This window comes from Xiphophorus hellerii, chromosome 2 (assembly GCF_003331165.1).
Source record: "Xiphophorus hellerii strain 12219 chromosome 2, Xiphophorus_hellerii-4.1, whole genome shotgun sequence".
NCBI classification, from domain to species: Eukaryota; Metazoa; Chordata; class Actinopteri; order Cyprinodontiformes; family Poeciliidae; genus Xiphophorus; species Xiphophorus hellerii.
Genome location: NC_045673.1, coordinates 4,496,023 through 4,512,569, shown reverse-complemented (window position 1 = coordinate 4,512,569; position 16,547 = coordinate 4,496,023). Strand labels below are relative to the sequence as shown.

The 16,547-nt window shown below is 41.4% G+C and overlaps 1 protein-coding gene across 2 annotated transcripts in view; it reads left to right on the top strand.

The window, feature by feature from the left end:
* The window catches only part of siah1 (siah E3 ubiquitin protein ligase 1), a 30,528-nt gene continuing 13,981 nt past the window's right edge, over nucleotides 1-16,547 (top strand). Inside the window, exon 1 of one of the 2 annotated variants that reach the window (XM_032590541.1) lies at nucleotides 1-173. Coding sequence is in view for 1 of the 2 variants with exons in the window: in XM_032590551.1 (XP_032446442.1) it covers nucleotides 15,997-16,105 (109 nt within the window). In the remaining variant the exon portion in view is untranslated. Of the gene's footprint in view, nucleotides 174-15,241; nucleotides 16,106-16,547 lie in introns of those variants that run through there. The other variant, XM_032590551.1, reaches the window with a different exon arrangement.

The window sequence follows — 16,547 nt, the reverse complement described above, 5'->3', positions numbered from 1 at the left end:
GAGCACGCGCGCGCCCCGGCTGCTACTAAGCGCCTGGAGTCTGTCTGGGTCGGAGCTCCGATGTGTTCACCGAGTAGACGGAGGAAAGACGACAAACAGGGACCCTGGCTCCGTCTCCTCGCCGTTCACCCGCTCAGTGATCCGCTGTGAGCTGAAGCAGCCGCCTTTCAAAGGTGAGCAGGGGATTTTAGCGAGATCAGCACCGGGTTTTTCAGAGCAACCTCCTTCGGTGAAAACAACAGCAGACGTTAGCTTCAGCCATTAGCTCCGTGCTAACAGCAGGACTGGTTATCCCTTTAAAACGGCACTGTTTGCGGTCTGCACTCGGGTGACAAGCATTTACAAAAGATCCGCTGGTGTTAACATTGACTGGAAGGTTGTTGAAATTGCACCCGGTTATTTTCTTTTTTGTCTGGTACGGATTGAGCTAAGAGCTAACGGCTAATCTGATCCGGGTTTACGGCACGACGGAGGCCTCTGCTGTCTGTAACGGCGAGAGCACCGACAAACCGGGCCGCTCAGGTCTGCAGAAACTGGTCGGGGTGTGGGCTTAAAGCTTTTCTCTAGTACTTAACTGGTTTTACTGTGGAGAAGGCGTTGAGTTACGTTCATCCAATCCACGGTGATCGTTGTGGGTCCACTGAGATCCACGGTGACTGCGTGGGTCTGCAGCTTCTCCTGCATCACTAGGATCAGGTTCACGTATCAAGCACCTGTAGATGGAGATGCTTTTGGCTGTGAGCAGAAAATCAGAAAAGTTGGCGTGGTGTTTGGGTTTAAAGGGACTATGATGAGCAAGAACAACCGGTCTGAGGAACCCGTACCACGATACCGGTATGGGAACAGTTTCTTCCCAGTTGCATCTGAGCATCCTCAACATATTTTATCCAGCATTTTAAAAGCTAGTTTAGTTCGTCTTTGCGTACTTTTTTAGTTTTCCAACACAACAGTTTGAATAAAGCATTTTTTTCTGCTTCATTCTTGTGCAGGTATTTCCATATTGTTGCTGTTTTATGTAATTCTGGAGAGAGAGAGAGTTTGGTATTTATTTGGTCATGTGACGATGAAAATATAAGAAGTTCTTTATTCATTCCAGGATTGGGAAATTTGACAGTATGTATATGTTTGTACAGTTTTGGTTTAGTATCTTCTGTAATCTTATTGTTCTTGCAAGAAATGGTCTTTTTTAGTCTACAAGCTCCAGTTAGCATTTGTTTGATTGCTAAATTATTTGAAGATTATTTAAATAATTGATTAATCTGATTAACTGTTTCAGCCCCCCAAAGCAGAGCTGTTACTTTTTAGCAGAGATGCACCAATCTAATATTAATATCTGTACCAGTCTCGGTATTGAAAAAACCTCTTGATCAGATGCTGGTGACGATGTGTCCAGTCCATAAAGGCAGATCTATTCAGTCTAATTCTATGCTTTGTGCTCTGAGTGATGTCATACTTTATTAGATATTTTACATTATATTTAAAATTTCTAATTGCACTTTCTGAACCATTAGAAATTTTTGTTTCAGTTTATTTTTTACACGTTTGACCACAGTAGTCAACCTATTGTTTTTGTCAATTTCTTTATTATTCATTTTACATTGGCCGTTATATTTTTAATTGGACTGACTGAACAAATTCAAGTTGTTTTTACAAGTTTGAAAAAGATTGTGAGGCTATTGGTGTATTTAAGTGTCGAGAGTTATCAAATAAATGTAGAATTCAGCACGTTTATGTCTGTAAAAAAAAGTTTAAAGTCAATTTAGTGATGCTTTTCTTTATCGGATCTGTAACGGCTGATACCAAACCTCAGATATCGGTACTGGAAGTGAAAAACTGGATCGGTACATCCCTAGTTTTTAGGGGGTTTTTTTTACAGAAAAATTGTTAAAATCACGTCAAAGTGTGCTATATATTACAGACTGACAACTTTAAGATGATATATTTTTAATACCTATACATATTTTACTGTGTGCAAGCAGGTGTGTAGATGCATCAGGATAAAGGTCTTTTTTATGTTTTATCCAAAAAAAAACCCAACAAAAAACACTTTCTGTGTAATTCCAGGCAGAAACTATACAATAATTTTCCCAGCAGACTTAAACATCCCCAGTATAACTAAAATATCGACAGTATGCTTGTAGTTGCAATTAACCTGCATTCATCTGTAGCTCTTTATCTGCTCTGCTGCTCCAACTGACTCATCAACCATTAAAAAACAACAATACAACAAACCTGCTCAGATTCTTTCTAAACATTCTTGTTTAGTCATTTGACAAATTAATCGCAAATTGTTTTGGATTCATAATATCTGAAAAACCATTTCAATAGACGATGATTAAGATCAGTTTTCCACAATCTGACATTAACCTACAGATTAAAACTAAAAGCCAAACAACTTTGAGGAATAGTTATTGGATTTGCACCAAAATGCATTGTTGTAGGCTGCTAACATCACGAATCAATAGACTATTGATCCTCTTTAAAACCTAATGAGCTTTTGAAAGCCAAATCTGTTCTGTGCAGAGTCTTATTAAGCCAACACAACAAGCAGAAAAGTAGTTTTCATCTCTTCCAGTTTTCATTCCCATTGGATTCAGTTAATGTGGAATACTGGAAATGATCTCAATCATTATACCATGGCAGTGACATTAAAACCTAATCCTGTTTGGTAATATAATGTTTTTGTGTGTGCAGTGATCTGCCTTCCACTCTTCCCTCTTATAGTTTCTGTGAAGTTTTCCTACATAAAAACCCAAAAGATGGAGAAAGTGAGAGGTGCTCCATGGTTTCCTGAGTCCGGTTTCTGGAGCAATCAAGGCCCAGCTGTTGGTTTTTTTGTTGTGGCCTGAGGTTTCACGTCGGCATCCATCATTAGGCATATTTTGGGCTGATGGCAGTCCTGGTCGTAAGGCAGTAGGCAACGTTTGACGCAGGGATTTGAGTAATCCTCTCGGGGATCAGTTCTGTCCAGAGTTGGTTGGTGTGCAGAACTGCAGCCAAGACGTTTGACATGCTGTGTAACTACAGACATGAAGCTCGGCCTGTGTGGCAGGGTTCACGCAGAGAAACTACATTTTGATCATTTTTACTAGGCATGTCGCAATAAATCGGTTTAATCACATGATTAAGTTTTATTAATGTCTTCCAGTTCCAGCGTTAAACCACTGAAATTTTACATTTTGTGATCTTTGACAATGTGTTCTTACATTATTATTCCATTATCATTATATTACTTGAAAATGGGCTCAAAACAATATTATTGTATATCGCAATAATATCTGGAACAATGTATCGTCGACAAAAACGTGCTAATTTTTGCTAATTTTTACAATGCCTTTCGCAATAAACAAATTAATCGCCTAATAAACTAAATGAAGCTCAATAATTTCCATTTCCATGATTTATTGTTTTTCTGTTTTCTCTCGTTCTACCAAAAATTGGATATCAAAAGTCTTCACTTTGGCCTAAAATAGCATCTTAATTTCTAAAATTGTCGCAATTCATTGTTATCATGACAAGCTTGCTTGTAAAATGTAACTAAGTGCTCAACTCATGCTCCAAGAAAAGTTAAAGTGTGCGCTGCTGTTGTGACACGCCATCTATGAGGGGACAGATTGTGCTGTTTCTCATTTTGATCTTTTTATCTAGGACTCAAAGCTGCAATGAGTACCTGATGAGAAATCACTTCATTTGTTCTTTTCTTCTTCTCTTCTAAATGGACTTTGTGGAAGCTCCTGCATGGCCGAACTTCAAAGTGTGTATTCTGGGGTTAAACAGAGCTAATACATCACAAATATGGGCAAGGCTCACAGAAAGGTACATTCAGACCTGGAACCTGGTTTTAAATCTGTTTTTTTACTGTGAATTGCCTTCCTTGACTCTCTCTTCCTCCTCAGTAAATGTAATACCAGCTTCTATCTCTGAGAGTTTGGACAACAGATGCCAAACCTGCAAGAACTTGAGTTTCTTTTTTTCTTTTTGTGTTTTTAAAAAAAAAAAATTTTTAAATCAAAGTTCAAGCTCTTTCTGTTTACATTGGTAAAGCACCAATTCTGAAACCATAAACCTGGATTAATGAACAGTCAGGAGTTGGTTTGACTATTGATCACCATATTTTCAGATAATAAGCAGGTTAGCTCTACATGACACTGCAAGTACTTTCAGTGATCTCTTTTAAAGGCCAGATAAAAACAAATTATTTAAGATCAATATTTCACTAATTTCTTTAATTTTTATGTATTGTTGAATGATTTGATGATTGAATTTATTGTCATTTTACTCAGTATAATAAAAAATTGCAGTACAATATAAATAGAATATAAACATAAATATGGTGATATTTACAATATATACTCAAAAATGGCTTCTCCCCGAATGCAACAATGCACTAATTCACTAATTTCGTTTTATGGTGTTTTTATGTATATGTAAGCTATTTTTGAGTATGTTTGTTCATAGTTCTGTATTGTTGGATCTTTAGTTATGTCTTTTTTTTGAATCCGTTTTAGATTATATCTTAATAACTTTTTAATGTCAGGTTTAAATGTTATACCCACATCCTGGCTCTCTGATTGCAGACCCTAGTGGAGATCTAAAACTGTTTCCATTGAAGTGGTCTTCCAGCAAGTAGTGGTCAAATTTATTTATTTATTAATTAGTTTTTTCATTTTATATTTCAGCCGTTCTGATTTATTAATGCTGTTTTAAACAATAAGCAGCTGTAGTTTGGGCCAATCAGATCAGCTGATCTCTGATCAAATTGGCTTTGGTAAATGACAGTTTACCACAACATCCAGATTGAAATTAAAAGTCAATATTTCAGAACCAAAACATAAATGGCATTCTTGAATTCAGGGAAATATATGAGCAGTTTGAGGAGCTTTTTGTGGCTTGTTGACCTACTTAAACACCATGATGGTCAATATCAAAATGAACTGCGGCGGGATGACCAACAGTGAGTTCATGTTGTTCTGTTGGTAATCTCATTCTTCATGATGAGCTTGTTATTTTGGTCTTAAGGTAGACAGATTAATCTGAAGCTAAGTGTGTAGATTTAGACATGGTGATTATAAGATCTGGATTTGTTTTGTCCTCAATAAGTCCAAAGTTGTTCATCCTCTGGTCCGACTCAAAGTCCGAGCTCAGAAAGAACCGGTTTATTGGGCAACTGCCAGAAAGAACCAGTGCTAATTTAGCGCTAGCACAAATCAAATATCAAACTTCTGCTTTGTAATGTTTTGTAAATATCTAATAGTTTAATAGAAATACAGGAACCATGGTCTGTTTAAGCACCAATCTACTTTTTTCACTTTTGATACTGATACAGATATCGGAGGTTTAGTATCATCCAATTCAATACAGAAAAGCATTGCTGAATTGATTTTAAAATTTTTTTTAAATACAAACGTAAATATGCTGAATTGCACATTTGCCTCAGCACAGTTAAATACACCAATAGCTTCACAAGTTTGGTCAAACATATAAAAACAACTTTAGTTTGTTCAGTCAGTACAATTAGGAAAATAAAAGCCAATGTAAAATAAATTAATACAGAAACTAAAACAATAGCTTGACTACTTTGGTCAAACATGTCAAAATATATTGCAACAGACCTTCGTTCAAGTGGCTCAGAAAGTGTAGTTAGGAATTTCAAACATAATGTGAAATAAATAAAGCATGAAGTCGCTCAGAGCACAAAGCGTAGAATTACACTGAATAGCTGGTTTTTTTCCAATATTGGATCCGATACGGTTATTGATATTAGATTGTTGCATCTCTAGTTTTTTCCAGGTTCAGACGTAATAATTAGCTGATTTCCTGGAACTTTTGAGTGGATTTAGAGTGCTGAACTCTAACTCTTGAGTTTGGTCGAATATTTCCAGCTGATGCTCAGATGCAGGATAAGCTGTGAGACCGAATCTGTGATTCTGAAGAAAACCAGACTTCAGTCTGACTCCATCAGACCAGGGATGTGAATTTTCATGTTATTAGTTTAAATTAACAGAAGGGCTTCCTTTTCATTTTGGTTTTATCAATCTTGATTTACAGTTAATTATTTAGCTCTCCCATTTGTTTCCTGCATCGTATGAACCGGTGAGCAGAAACCTGAATGGATTTTCACTCATTGTTGCATTCCTGAGAGTTTTACCTTTCTGCTGCTCAGAGGAGTGAACTGCTGCCGCTCTGGTTGGTATTTGTCCTTTCAGTGAACTGTTGAAGGTCAGGAGCTGCTGTCTGAGGTCAATTATTTGGTACGATCAGGAATGTTGATCCGTTTGAGTTTTGATCTTTGAACCTTAAAATGTGTGTTAACTTATTTCTCTTGCGTCGTCCTAGGAATTCACTCTGATAAAAGTGATTTGTTTCATTTTGCTGACTGTATGTGTATAAATTGGTGCACTGATGTGTTCAAGTAATCAGAATTAAAAGGTAAAGTTTGTTGAATTTTTATCCAAATATTGAGTAATTTCTTTTTATTTTTCTGTGCTTTATTTTGGATATTTATGATTATTTTTGGATAGGATGGAATAAAACTTTATTATCCAACAAGGTAGAAATTTTCCTTTGGGGGCGTGCCGTGGTGGCGTAGGGGTTAGCGCGACCCACATTTGGAGGCCTCAAGTCCTCGACGCGGCTGTCGCGGGTTCGACTCCCGGACCCGGCGACGTTTACCGCATGTCTTCCCCTCTCTCCTTCCCCCTTTCCTGTCAGCCTACTTCATGAAAAGGGACTCTAGAGCCCACAAAAAGACCCCCTGGAGGGGTAAAAAAAAAAAAAAAAAAAGAAATTTTCCTTTGGCTCGCCAAACGTAAAACCCCCCAAACTTTCATACAAAATATCATCAATTTGTGCATAGAATAACACACTTTGCATGCCACAGGTAGATGTTGACATTTAGTTTGGTTAAAAATAGAGGTGTGCCAGTCGATCGGCCACCGATCATAATCGGCTGATTTCCATGGAAAAAGTGTGTGATCGGTGTTCACTGATCAGTCTCTTGTTGACGATCACCAAAACCGATCACCTCTATCTCATTTCACAGCCTGCGTGTGCATCAGATCTCTTCTTTCACACTGCGCAAGCACGCGGCAACAAATCCCAAGCAATGTGGTGAGGAACTCCACCGCTCAGTTATGTTAAGTTTAGTATTTGTTGGGTTGAGATCTGTTGTCAGCGGCGGCCATTGATGTAAGGGGAATAGAAACTTCTTTGATCTCAAAACCATCTACCATGTCAATTAAAACTGTCGGATTGTGTGTTGGCTTTCCCTACATTGTGTTCCAAATGATTATGCAAGTGATATTTTCTCAGATTTTCTTAAATGGTCAATGCAAATGATGGTCAGTATAATTCTCAAGTCATGAACTGTTACGGTATAAATCAAGTTTTACTGAATAAAGCTCCCCATGAGAACAATATTTTTTTTCAAAAATAAAAACTCAAAATGCTCTGTTCCAAATTATTATGCACAGCAGATTTTCTAAACATTTTATGGATTATAAAGAACTGCAAACGGTCATTCTTTGAATGTGCAGCATTAAGTGGTCACATGTACTAAAATCAAAAGCTATTTCAATCAAAAACATCTTAACAGACCGAGTTACATGTTAACATAGGAGCCCTTCTTTGACATCACCTGCTCAATTCTTGCATTCATTGAACTTGTGAGTTTGTGGAGTTTCTGCTTGAATTTCTTTGCAGGACGTCAGAATACCTTCCCAGAGCTGCTGTTTTGATATGAACTGCTTTCCACCCTCAGATCTTCTGCTTGAGGAAACTCCATAGGTTCTCAATAGGGTTGAGGTCAGAGGAGGATGGTGACCACACCATGAGTTTCTCCCCTTTTATGCCCGTAGCAGCCAATGACACAGTGGTATTCCTTGCAGCATGAGATGGTGGATTGTCATGCATGAAGATGATTTTGCTACAGAAGCTCTTCTTTTTGAACCATGAAAGAAAGTGATCAGTCAGAAAGTCCATCTACTTTGCTGAGGTCATTTTCACACCTTCAGGGACTCTGAAGGGGCCGACCAATGATTCTCTCCCCATGATTTCGGCCCAAAGCATGACTCCACCACCTCCTTGCTGACCTCACAGCCGTGTTGGGACGTGGTAGCCATCCACCACCAATCCACTACTGCGTCCATCTGGACCATCCAGGGTTGCACAGCAGCCATCAGTGAACAAGTCTGTTTGAAAATTAATCTTCATGTACGGCTGGGCCCACTGCGACCGGTTCTGCTTGTGAGCTCTGGTTAGGGGCCCAATAGTAGCTTCATGCACCACAAGCCTCTGGAGGATCCTCCACCTTTAGGTTCCAGAGGCTCCAGCAGCTTCAAATAACTGTTTGCTGCTTTATAAGGGCATTTTAACAGCTGCTCTCTTAATCCGATGAATTTGTCTAACAGAAACCTTCCTCATTATGCCTTTATCTGTACAAACCCATCTTTGTTCTGAATCAGCCATAAATCTCTTCACAGTACGATGATAACGCTTCAGTTTTCGTTAAATATCTAATTTTTTCATACCTTGTCATACGACACTACACTATCTGATGATTTTCGTCAGCAGAGATCCTTTCTCTTTCCCATATTGCTTGAAACCTGTGGCCTGCTTAATAATGTGGAACATCCTTCTTCAGTAGATTTCCTTTAATTGAGCTCACCAGACAAACTAATCAACCATCCATCCATCCATCCATCCATCTTCTTCCGCTTATCCGAGGTCGGGTCGCGGGGGTAGCAGCTTCAGAAGGGAGGCCCAGACTTCCCTCTCCCCAGCCACTTCTTCTAGCTCCTCCGGGGGAATCCCGAGGCGTTCCCAGGCCAGCCGAGAGACATAGTCCCTCCAGCGTGTCCTGGGTCTTCCCCGGGGCCTCCTCCCGGTGGGACGTGCCCGGAACACCTCACCAGGGAGGCGTCCAGGAGGCATCCTGGCCAGATGCCCGAGCCACCTCAACTGGCTCCTCTCGATGTGAAGGAGCAGCGGCTCTACTCTGAGTCCCTCCCGGATGACTGAGCTTCTCACCCTATCTCTAAGGGAGAGCCCAGCCACCCTACGGAGAAAACCCATTTCGACCGCTTGTATCCGCGATCTCGTTCTTTCGGTCATGACCCAAAGCTCATGACCATAGATGAGGGTGGGAACGTAGATCGACCGGTAAATCGAGAGCTTCGCTTTTTGGCTCAGCTCTCTCTTCACCACGACGGACCGGTACAGCGCCCGCTTGACAGCAGACGCTGCGCCAATCCGCCTGTCGATCTCCCGCTCCCTTCTTCCCCCATTCGTGAACAAGATCCCGAGATACTTAAACTCTTCCACTTGGGGCAGGACACCCCCCCTGACCCGGAGAAGGCACTCTACCCTTTTCCGGCTCAGGACCATGGCCTCGGATTTGGAGGCACTGATCCCCATCCCGGCCGCTTCACACTCGGCTGCGAACCGCTCCAGCGAGAGCTGCAGATCACGATCTGATGAAGCCAAAAGGACCACATCGTCTGCGAAAAGCAGAGATGAGATCCTAAGGCCACCAAATCGGATCCCCTCAACACCTTGGCTGCGCCTAGAAATTCTGTCCATGAAAGTGATGAACAGAATCGGTGACAAAGGGCAGCCCTGGCGGAGTCCAACTCTCACCGGAAACGAGCCCGACTTACTGCCGGCAATGCGGACCAGACTCTGACACCGGTCATACAGGGACCTGACAGCCCGTATCAAAGGGCCCGGTACCCCATACTCCCGGAGAACCCCCCACAGGGCTCCCCGAGGGACACGGTCGAACGCCTTCTCCAAGTCCACAAAACACATGTAGACTGGTTGGGCGAACTCCCATGCACCCTCCAGGACCCTGCCGAGGGTGTAGAGCTGGTCCAGCGTTCCACGACCAGGACGAAAACCACACTGCTCTTCCTGAATCCGAGGTTCGACTATCCGACGGACCCTCCTCTCCAGGACCCCTGAATAGACCTTGCCAGGGAGGCTTAAGAGTGTGACCCCTCTATAATTGGAGCACACCCTCCGGTCCCCCTTTTTGAACAGGGGGACCACCACCCCAGTCTGCCAATCCAGGGGAACTGCCCCGATGTCCATGCGACATTGCAGAGTCGCGTCAACCAACACAACCCTACAACATCCAGAGCCTTAAGGAACTCCGGGCGGATCTCATCCACCCCCGGGGCCTTGCCACCGAGGAGCTTTTTAACCACCTCGGCGACCTCGCCCCCAGAGATTGGAGAGCCCAACCCAGAGTCCCCAGGCTCCGCTTCCTCAGTGGAAGGCATGTTGGTGGGATTGAGGAGGTCTTCGAAGTACTCTGCCCACCGGCCCACAACGTCCCGAGTAGAGGTCAGCAGCACACCATCCCCACTATAAACAGTGTTGGTGCTGCACCGCTTCCCCCCCCTAATCAACCAGCTCTCTGAAATTAATTATAATGATTCAAAGAGCCCGGACACACAATACCATCTATGAATTTAATAGCAGAACAAAAAATGTAATCTTTATGACACTTAAATTCAATTTGAATAGTAATTTGGAACTTTTTTCTCGCCTGCTTTTAGACTTTTGCGACAAATTTGGTTATTTAAGAGCTTCTTTAGCAGAATTTTGGAACTGGAACACCTTGGAACTGGTTTGCGATATTTACCAAACAACTTCTGGTTTCTGGTTGTAGTTTTCTGTTTTTGAGAAATTTTATATTTTAGTTTTTAATCCGTCTCAGTGTATAGATGTTTGCTTAGAGAGCAAACAGATTCTCAAAGCTCTGCTGCTGATCCCAAATTGACTTTTATTTATTTTTTGGTCACTTTTAGGTCTCTCTTTGTGAATGTGTGTATGGTTCACATCTTTTGTTTGTTTTATTACAGTATTGACGGAGAGAGGCTTTTTTCTGTGCATGGGTCGGGGATTGTCTCACCTTTGCTCTGCTCTTCCTACTTCATATTACGCCACCATGGTAATGAACTGTCTAGAGGCGTTGCTATTATTTTTTCCTCCTGTGGATAAGATCGGAAAGCAGAATAAAAACACCAACACTACCCGAATGCAGGAGAAAATCCTTTGTTTACTTTAGGAGCTGAATTTGGTACCCTGCTGTTGCTGAATTAGGGTGCGTTTACACCAGCTCTGTTTAGTTTGCTTTAATTGAATTTGTCTAGAAAATCTGGTTTATTTGGGAGAGGTGTGAATATGGACCAGAAAAGTGAACTCTGGTCCGCCTAAAAACCTTGGCCTCGGTTTGATTGAAGTGAAATCGGTTGTGAATGCTGGACAGACCAGAGATGCTCCAAAAGCAGAAAGCGAACTTTAGCGCAAGGCATTCTGGGTAAATGGAACCAAAACAAACAATACTAGAGGAAGAACAAATGAAATGAAATTTGAAATGAAATGAACAAAGACAAAAAATAAATCCTACAACCACTACAATGTGACACCACTTTATTTTTGTTTACACTTTGTGAAGAAAGAAGTTGCTCTCATGTCTTCTGAGGTTTTCGTGTCGTTTTCTTCAGTGGTTCTTTGTGCAGCGCCCCCACAGGCGAGGAGGGGAACAGGGCTTTTGATCGTTTGACACAGGTCAGTGTGAAAACAAACTGCAGCAGCAGAAAATGTAACAAATGTTGCAATTCTGGTCCCCAATTGAGCCAAATCTACTGGACTGTCAGATGCGAAAATCCCCTTAGATTATCGATTTTTACTCTCATCCAAATCCAGTTTGATCCTAAAAGTGTAGTCCTGCCCAAACACCTGACTGCTGGGTTAGTTGGTGTCTGTAAATTGTCCTGTGTGTGTTGACCTGTGATGGACTGGTGACCCATTAAGAGTGAACCCTGCCTCTTGCCCGATGATGGTGCTGCTTGCAATTTGTCTTTAAAAGGCAATGCAGACTCAGATGCTGAAGTGTCTTTACCGTCAGCATCTTCCCTTTCAGTACACCTGCCATCCATGACGTGCAGAAATGGAGATTTGATCCTCAGCGACGGCGCTGCATGCTCGTGCAAATTAAAAGATCAACTACAGGTTGCAACGTTCAGATGAGGAAAACACTCAGAACTCCGAGTGGAGAAACTTGTTTTCTCTTTGTAGCGGTGGGTAAATCTGAAACGGCAACACAATTCAGATCTGCCTCCATCTTGTGTATGTTTTCTCCCAGAAAAGAAGAGTTGAGGAAGGAAATCTTAACAAAAGAATGTCAAGATTTTCAGCTGTTGGGCTACATTCAGTGACCAGAACTGGGTTCATCTTGATGCAGACACTTGGTTCTGGGCGATATGCATTTAAATATCACAACATTTTGTGGTATTATTGTGACAACGACAAAAGTGACGATTAGAACAATTTATTTCTTCTTTTTCAAGCAAGCTTATGGCTGCTACTGCATAACACAACAATTATAGACCAACAAATACAGATACCTTCCTAAAATAATGACCCAATTATTTTATTATTTTAGGAATAAAATAATGGCACTTTTGGCAAAACATTTTGCCAAAAGTGATTTTTTTTTTGTTGTTGCCACTATTGCTTTTGGCAAAAAATGACTTAGGCCATTATTTTAGGAAGGTAACAATATGCTTTTTTTTTTAGGACACCAGTCACATAAAGAAGTGTGATAAGTATCACTAAACTGCACAAACTAACGGCATTTAATCATATTTCCTTATTTATTGATTTATATTGATACTCTCATTGAACAAATGGTGGAGAAGATAGTAAAACTAACAAGTAGTATAATGGTAATGACATAATAATGCAAGAACACACTCTCAAAGACCAATGGACATTTAACACTGGAACTGGAAGACATTTTAAATATCCAAAATAAACAAACAGGACAACAGATAAAAACTAAATTGTCCTTAAAAACAGGGCTAGTTGAGACCAAAGACTTTTATCATCCAGATTTTGGTAGAAAAAAACAATAAATCATGCAAAAAGAAATGATTGAGTTAGTTTTAATTTATCATGTGATTAATTGATTTATTGTGAGGAGGGATTAATTTCACCTTTAGGTATGTTTGTGTTGATCTAACAACTTTTTGCAACTGCTTACATTTAAAGAATCAGAGCATGTAAAGTAAGAAGTGAAATGTTTACAGTAGAGGTGTTGATTTATTTTGCTCTGCAGCACTTGAAGGATTTATTGTTTTTTAAAATTTTTTATCAGATGTGAAGATTAGATCTGACCTGTCAGGTATTCCTGTGATATCTTCATTGCTTACGGATGTTTGATGTAATCAAAGCGATTTTCTGGCTTTCGCCGGCTGCTTGCATCCCAGCGTGAGGCCTGAAAATGAAAGGGACATCAGGCGTCGTTTCATATGGAAATGTGAGCTCGTGTTTTACGCGGCTCACCCCGCCGCGTCTCGACTCGTCGGGTTTGGAGTTTCTCTTTCTGAAGCAACAGCTCATGGATGTTTTCATCAGAGTGACAGATTAAAGATGTTTAAAATGTAAATGACACGTCTTCGTCCCCTCTTCCTCTTTCTAAACTTCCTGGCTGGAGGTGATGAAGTGTTTGGGTCACTGCTGATGAACTGCCGCCTGGACCAGATGGCTCATTGTTGTTTCCCCTCGGCCTGCCCCTTTAATGACACACTTCGGGCAGGGGCCAGTTTCACCACGGCTGCTGCTTTACAGCTCACAGTTGGCATGTGGGACGCAGCGGGGTCTCTTTGTGTCCACGTTTTTCTGCTGCTGTCTGGTCATAATGTGACCAGCTGTAATGGAACGGGTTGCAAAGCAAATCTTGCATCTCGGATCAGAAATTATGACGACTTAACGCCAGGGCTGGGCAGTATGGCTTAAAAATAAAATCTGTGATTTTTTTAAAAGATGTATTTTATTTATTTATTTTTTTGTGTCATACTTGATCAACTTTTTGGATTTAAAATTTTTTTCTTCCAAAAAGAAAATTAAAAATGAGCGGAAATACTTAAAAAAATTGGCTTTTAGTTCCATCATCCTTCTGTGAGTTGAATTACAGAAAATTATAATTCTTGTTAAATTTCTGTTAAAGGGGCAGTAATATGTAAAATCACATTATAATGTTATTCCCTCATCAAAAACCTGCCTGAAGAGTTGCTTTGATTCTTTTCTGCATGTTTGAAAAAATCTCAATCTCCATGGCAACCATTCAGCTGTGCAAAACGCCTGGTTGGACCTAGCCCCGCTTTCAAGACAAAGCTCTTCCTCCAAGCTGCCGCCTCACAGAGCAGCCCTTCCCTTGCCACTCCCTCACTCAGCTCCTTCAGACTAGCTGGCAGCAATTAGCAAACCCCTGGTGGAACTTGATCAGCTGAGCTTGTTAAATGAGCTACTTCTCAGTGAAATGCTGGTAAAAATGTTGTTTAAGGGTTAATAGAGGAGCCAAGTTGTGATGACTTCCAGAAGTTTGAGTTTCTTAAAGAGACAAAGGCCCAAATTCAAGTCAAAGTTCTTTTAAGTCATATTTAGTACAGCAATTTTTATAACAATTGAAGCTCACATGAAGCCTGATTATCCTATAAAAAGGTACTATGTGGCTGGAAAACGCATAACACTGCCTCTTTAATTGCAAAATAGTTTTTTAGTAGTTTTGGCTTAATTACTGTTCTTAGTGTGTCCTTTCAGCAAATATATTTTGTCAGCATTCCTCAGTTAACGATGAATAATTACTAAATTAGTTGGCACTTATTTCAATAATTGTTTCATTAATCATCTTTTCAGCCCTACATCAAAATCCTGGTTGCGTAAATTAAGGGAGAGATTTCTCTCTTTTTAAAACTATCTTTGAGAAAATAGAGATTTTTTTTCTGCCTTCTGCTTAGTCTGGAGCTGATTGTGGTTTGTTTCATTTTAGTTTGCTGGTTCTGGTTGGCTTGGTTCAGTTCTGTGCGCAGGAATGAGCTTGTGTTGAAATTCCCAGAAAGTAACATGCGCAAATGCCTTTTAACAAAATCCCAAAGGAGTTTTGTTTTGTTTTTTAGTTGTTGTGAGAATACGTCATTTCCCATCTGAGACAGTTACCGTGGCAAAAGGCAGAAAGAGAAGCGATCTGGACAGAAAGGAAAAGGAAAAGCAGCGAGAAAGTGAAGCATGGTGTCAGGGAGGGCAGCTGGTGGTAGAGCCTGCAGCGAGACGAAGACTGAAATCTGACACTTGCACAACCAGCATTGGGCGAAGGGAGGGGGAAGAGAGGGAGAAAGTCGGGAGAAAGGGGAAAATATGCAGGATTTAAGCTGACATAACCGTGGAAGGAAGTGCTCAGGAAGGAGAGGAGGGGGAGCCGATAAGACGTGGAGCAGGAATCAGTTGGAGGTTTGGAGTCGTCTCTGTTTGGGTGACGAGTTGTAAACGGCGGGACAGGGAAGGACGCCAGTGAGCATGCTCCGTTCGGACTGACATTGGATGCCAGCTTACTTTAGCTCTCACACACAAGCAGGCAGCTGCAGGGGCACCTAACTCACCACAGGGGACAAAAAGATCAGTGCCGGGATAAAAACCAGGAATCTACTCCTGACTTTTCCTTCTTTCTCTCAAACCAGGATTGTTTCACTCTGTTGTTTTGTGTTATTTTTTGGAAGATAAAAATCTGTGGAATAGTTCCTGAGGAGAAGACGGTGGAAGTTGGACATGGATAATTGCCATAATGAGTTGTCTATTGAAAGTTTTTAAATCTGTGACTTTGTATCAAAGTCCTTTTCCCATTTAGCTCCACTCATCAGCTGCTGTTTCCAGAAACGATCCAATCAACATACAAGACCTTTGTAACTTTTTATTTTGATTTTCTTCTCCCTCCCCTGGTGTTTTTTTGTATTTCTCTGGCTGCTACGGATCCCGTTTCCGTTGCATGGACACCGTCTTTGTTTTACTCCAACATTCCCTGGACCGTCGCAAGCTTCCTATACTTGGGGAGTGGGAGTAAGAAATATGAGCCTGTGTTTGGGGCAGCAGCGGCAGTGTGTAATGGTTTCTGTGAAAAAGGCCCGAGTACTGTGGCACAGGGGGGCTGCATGAATGTCTGTGGTGAAATCCAATCCAAGCGTCGCTCTGCATTCTCCACCCTGGAATTCCTTCTTCAGACTCTTCCCATGCGTAGCCGCGAGGAACGTCCACTCCGCTAAAGGTGAACGAGCGTGAAAACGCCGGCGCGTGCGTGTGCGTTTCGCTGAGCGAGCCGCCGTGTTTTCGCAGCTGTGCAGCTTGAGGTGGGGTGCGGAGCGGTGATTTCCTGCTCCCTGTGTTTGTGACGGCTTCATGAATTCGGACTGTGTGCGGAGAGCCGGGATGTGTTCTGGCTGTGGGAGAGAACAGAGGGCCCTTTAAGCGGCGTACATTATGTTTCTGTGTGCGCGCGAACGCAGTCTGATGTTTGGGAGAAAGTGGGCCACGAGTTCGGAACAAAGAACGACATGTTTGTGTCGAACTCCCCGTCCATCCAGCTCAGTCCACCTTCTGCCTTCATCCATTCTGCTGTCATAATAAACAGTAATTGCATCAACTTTTATAATTTTTAGCAAAAACGGCATAATTCAAAAATACTTTATTGATACTAAAAGGGAAATTAA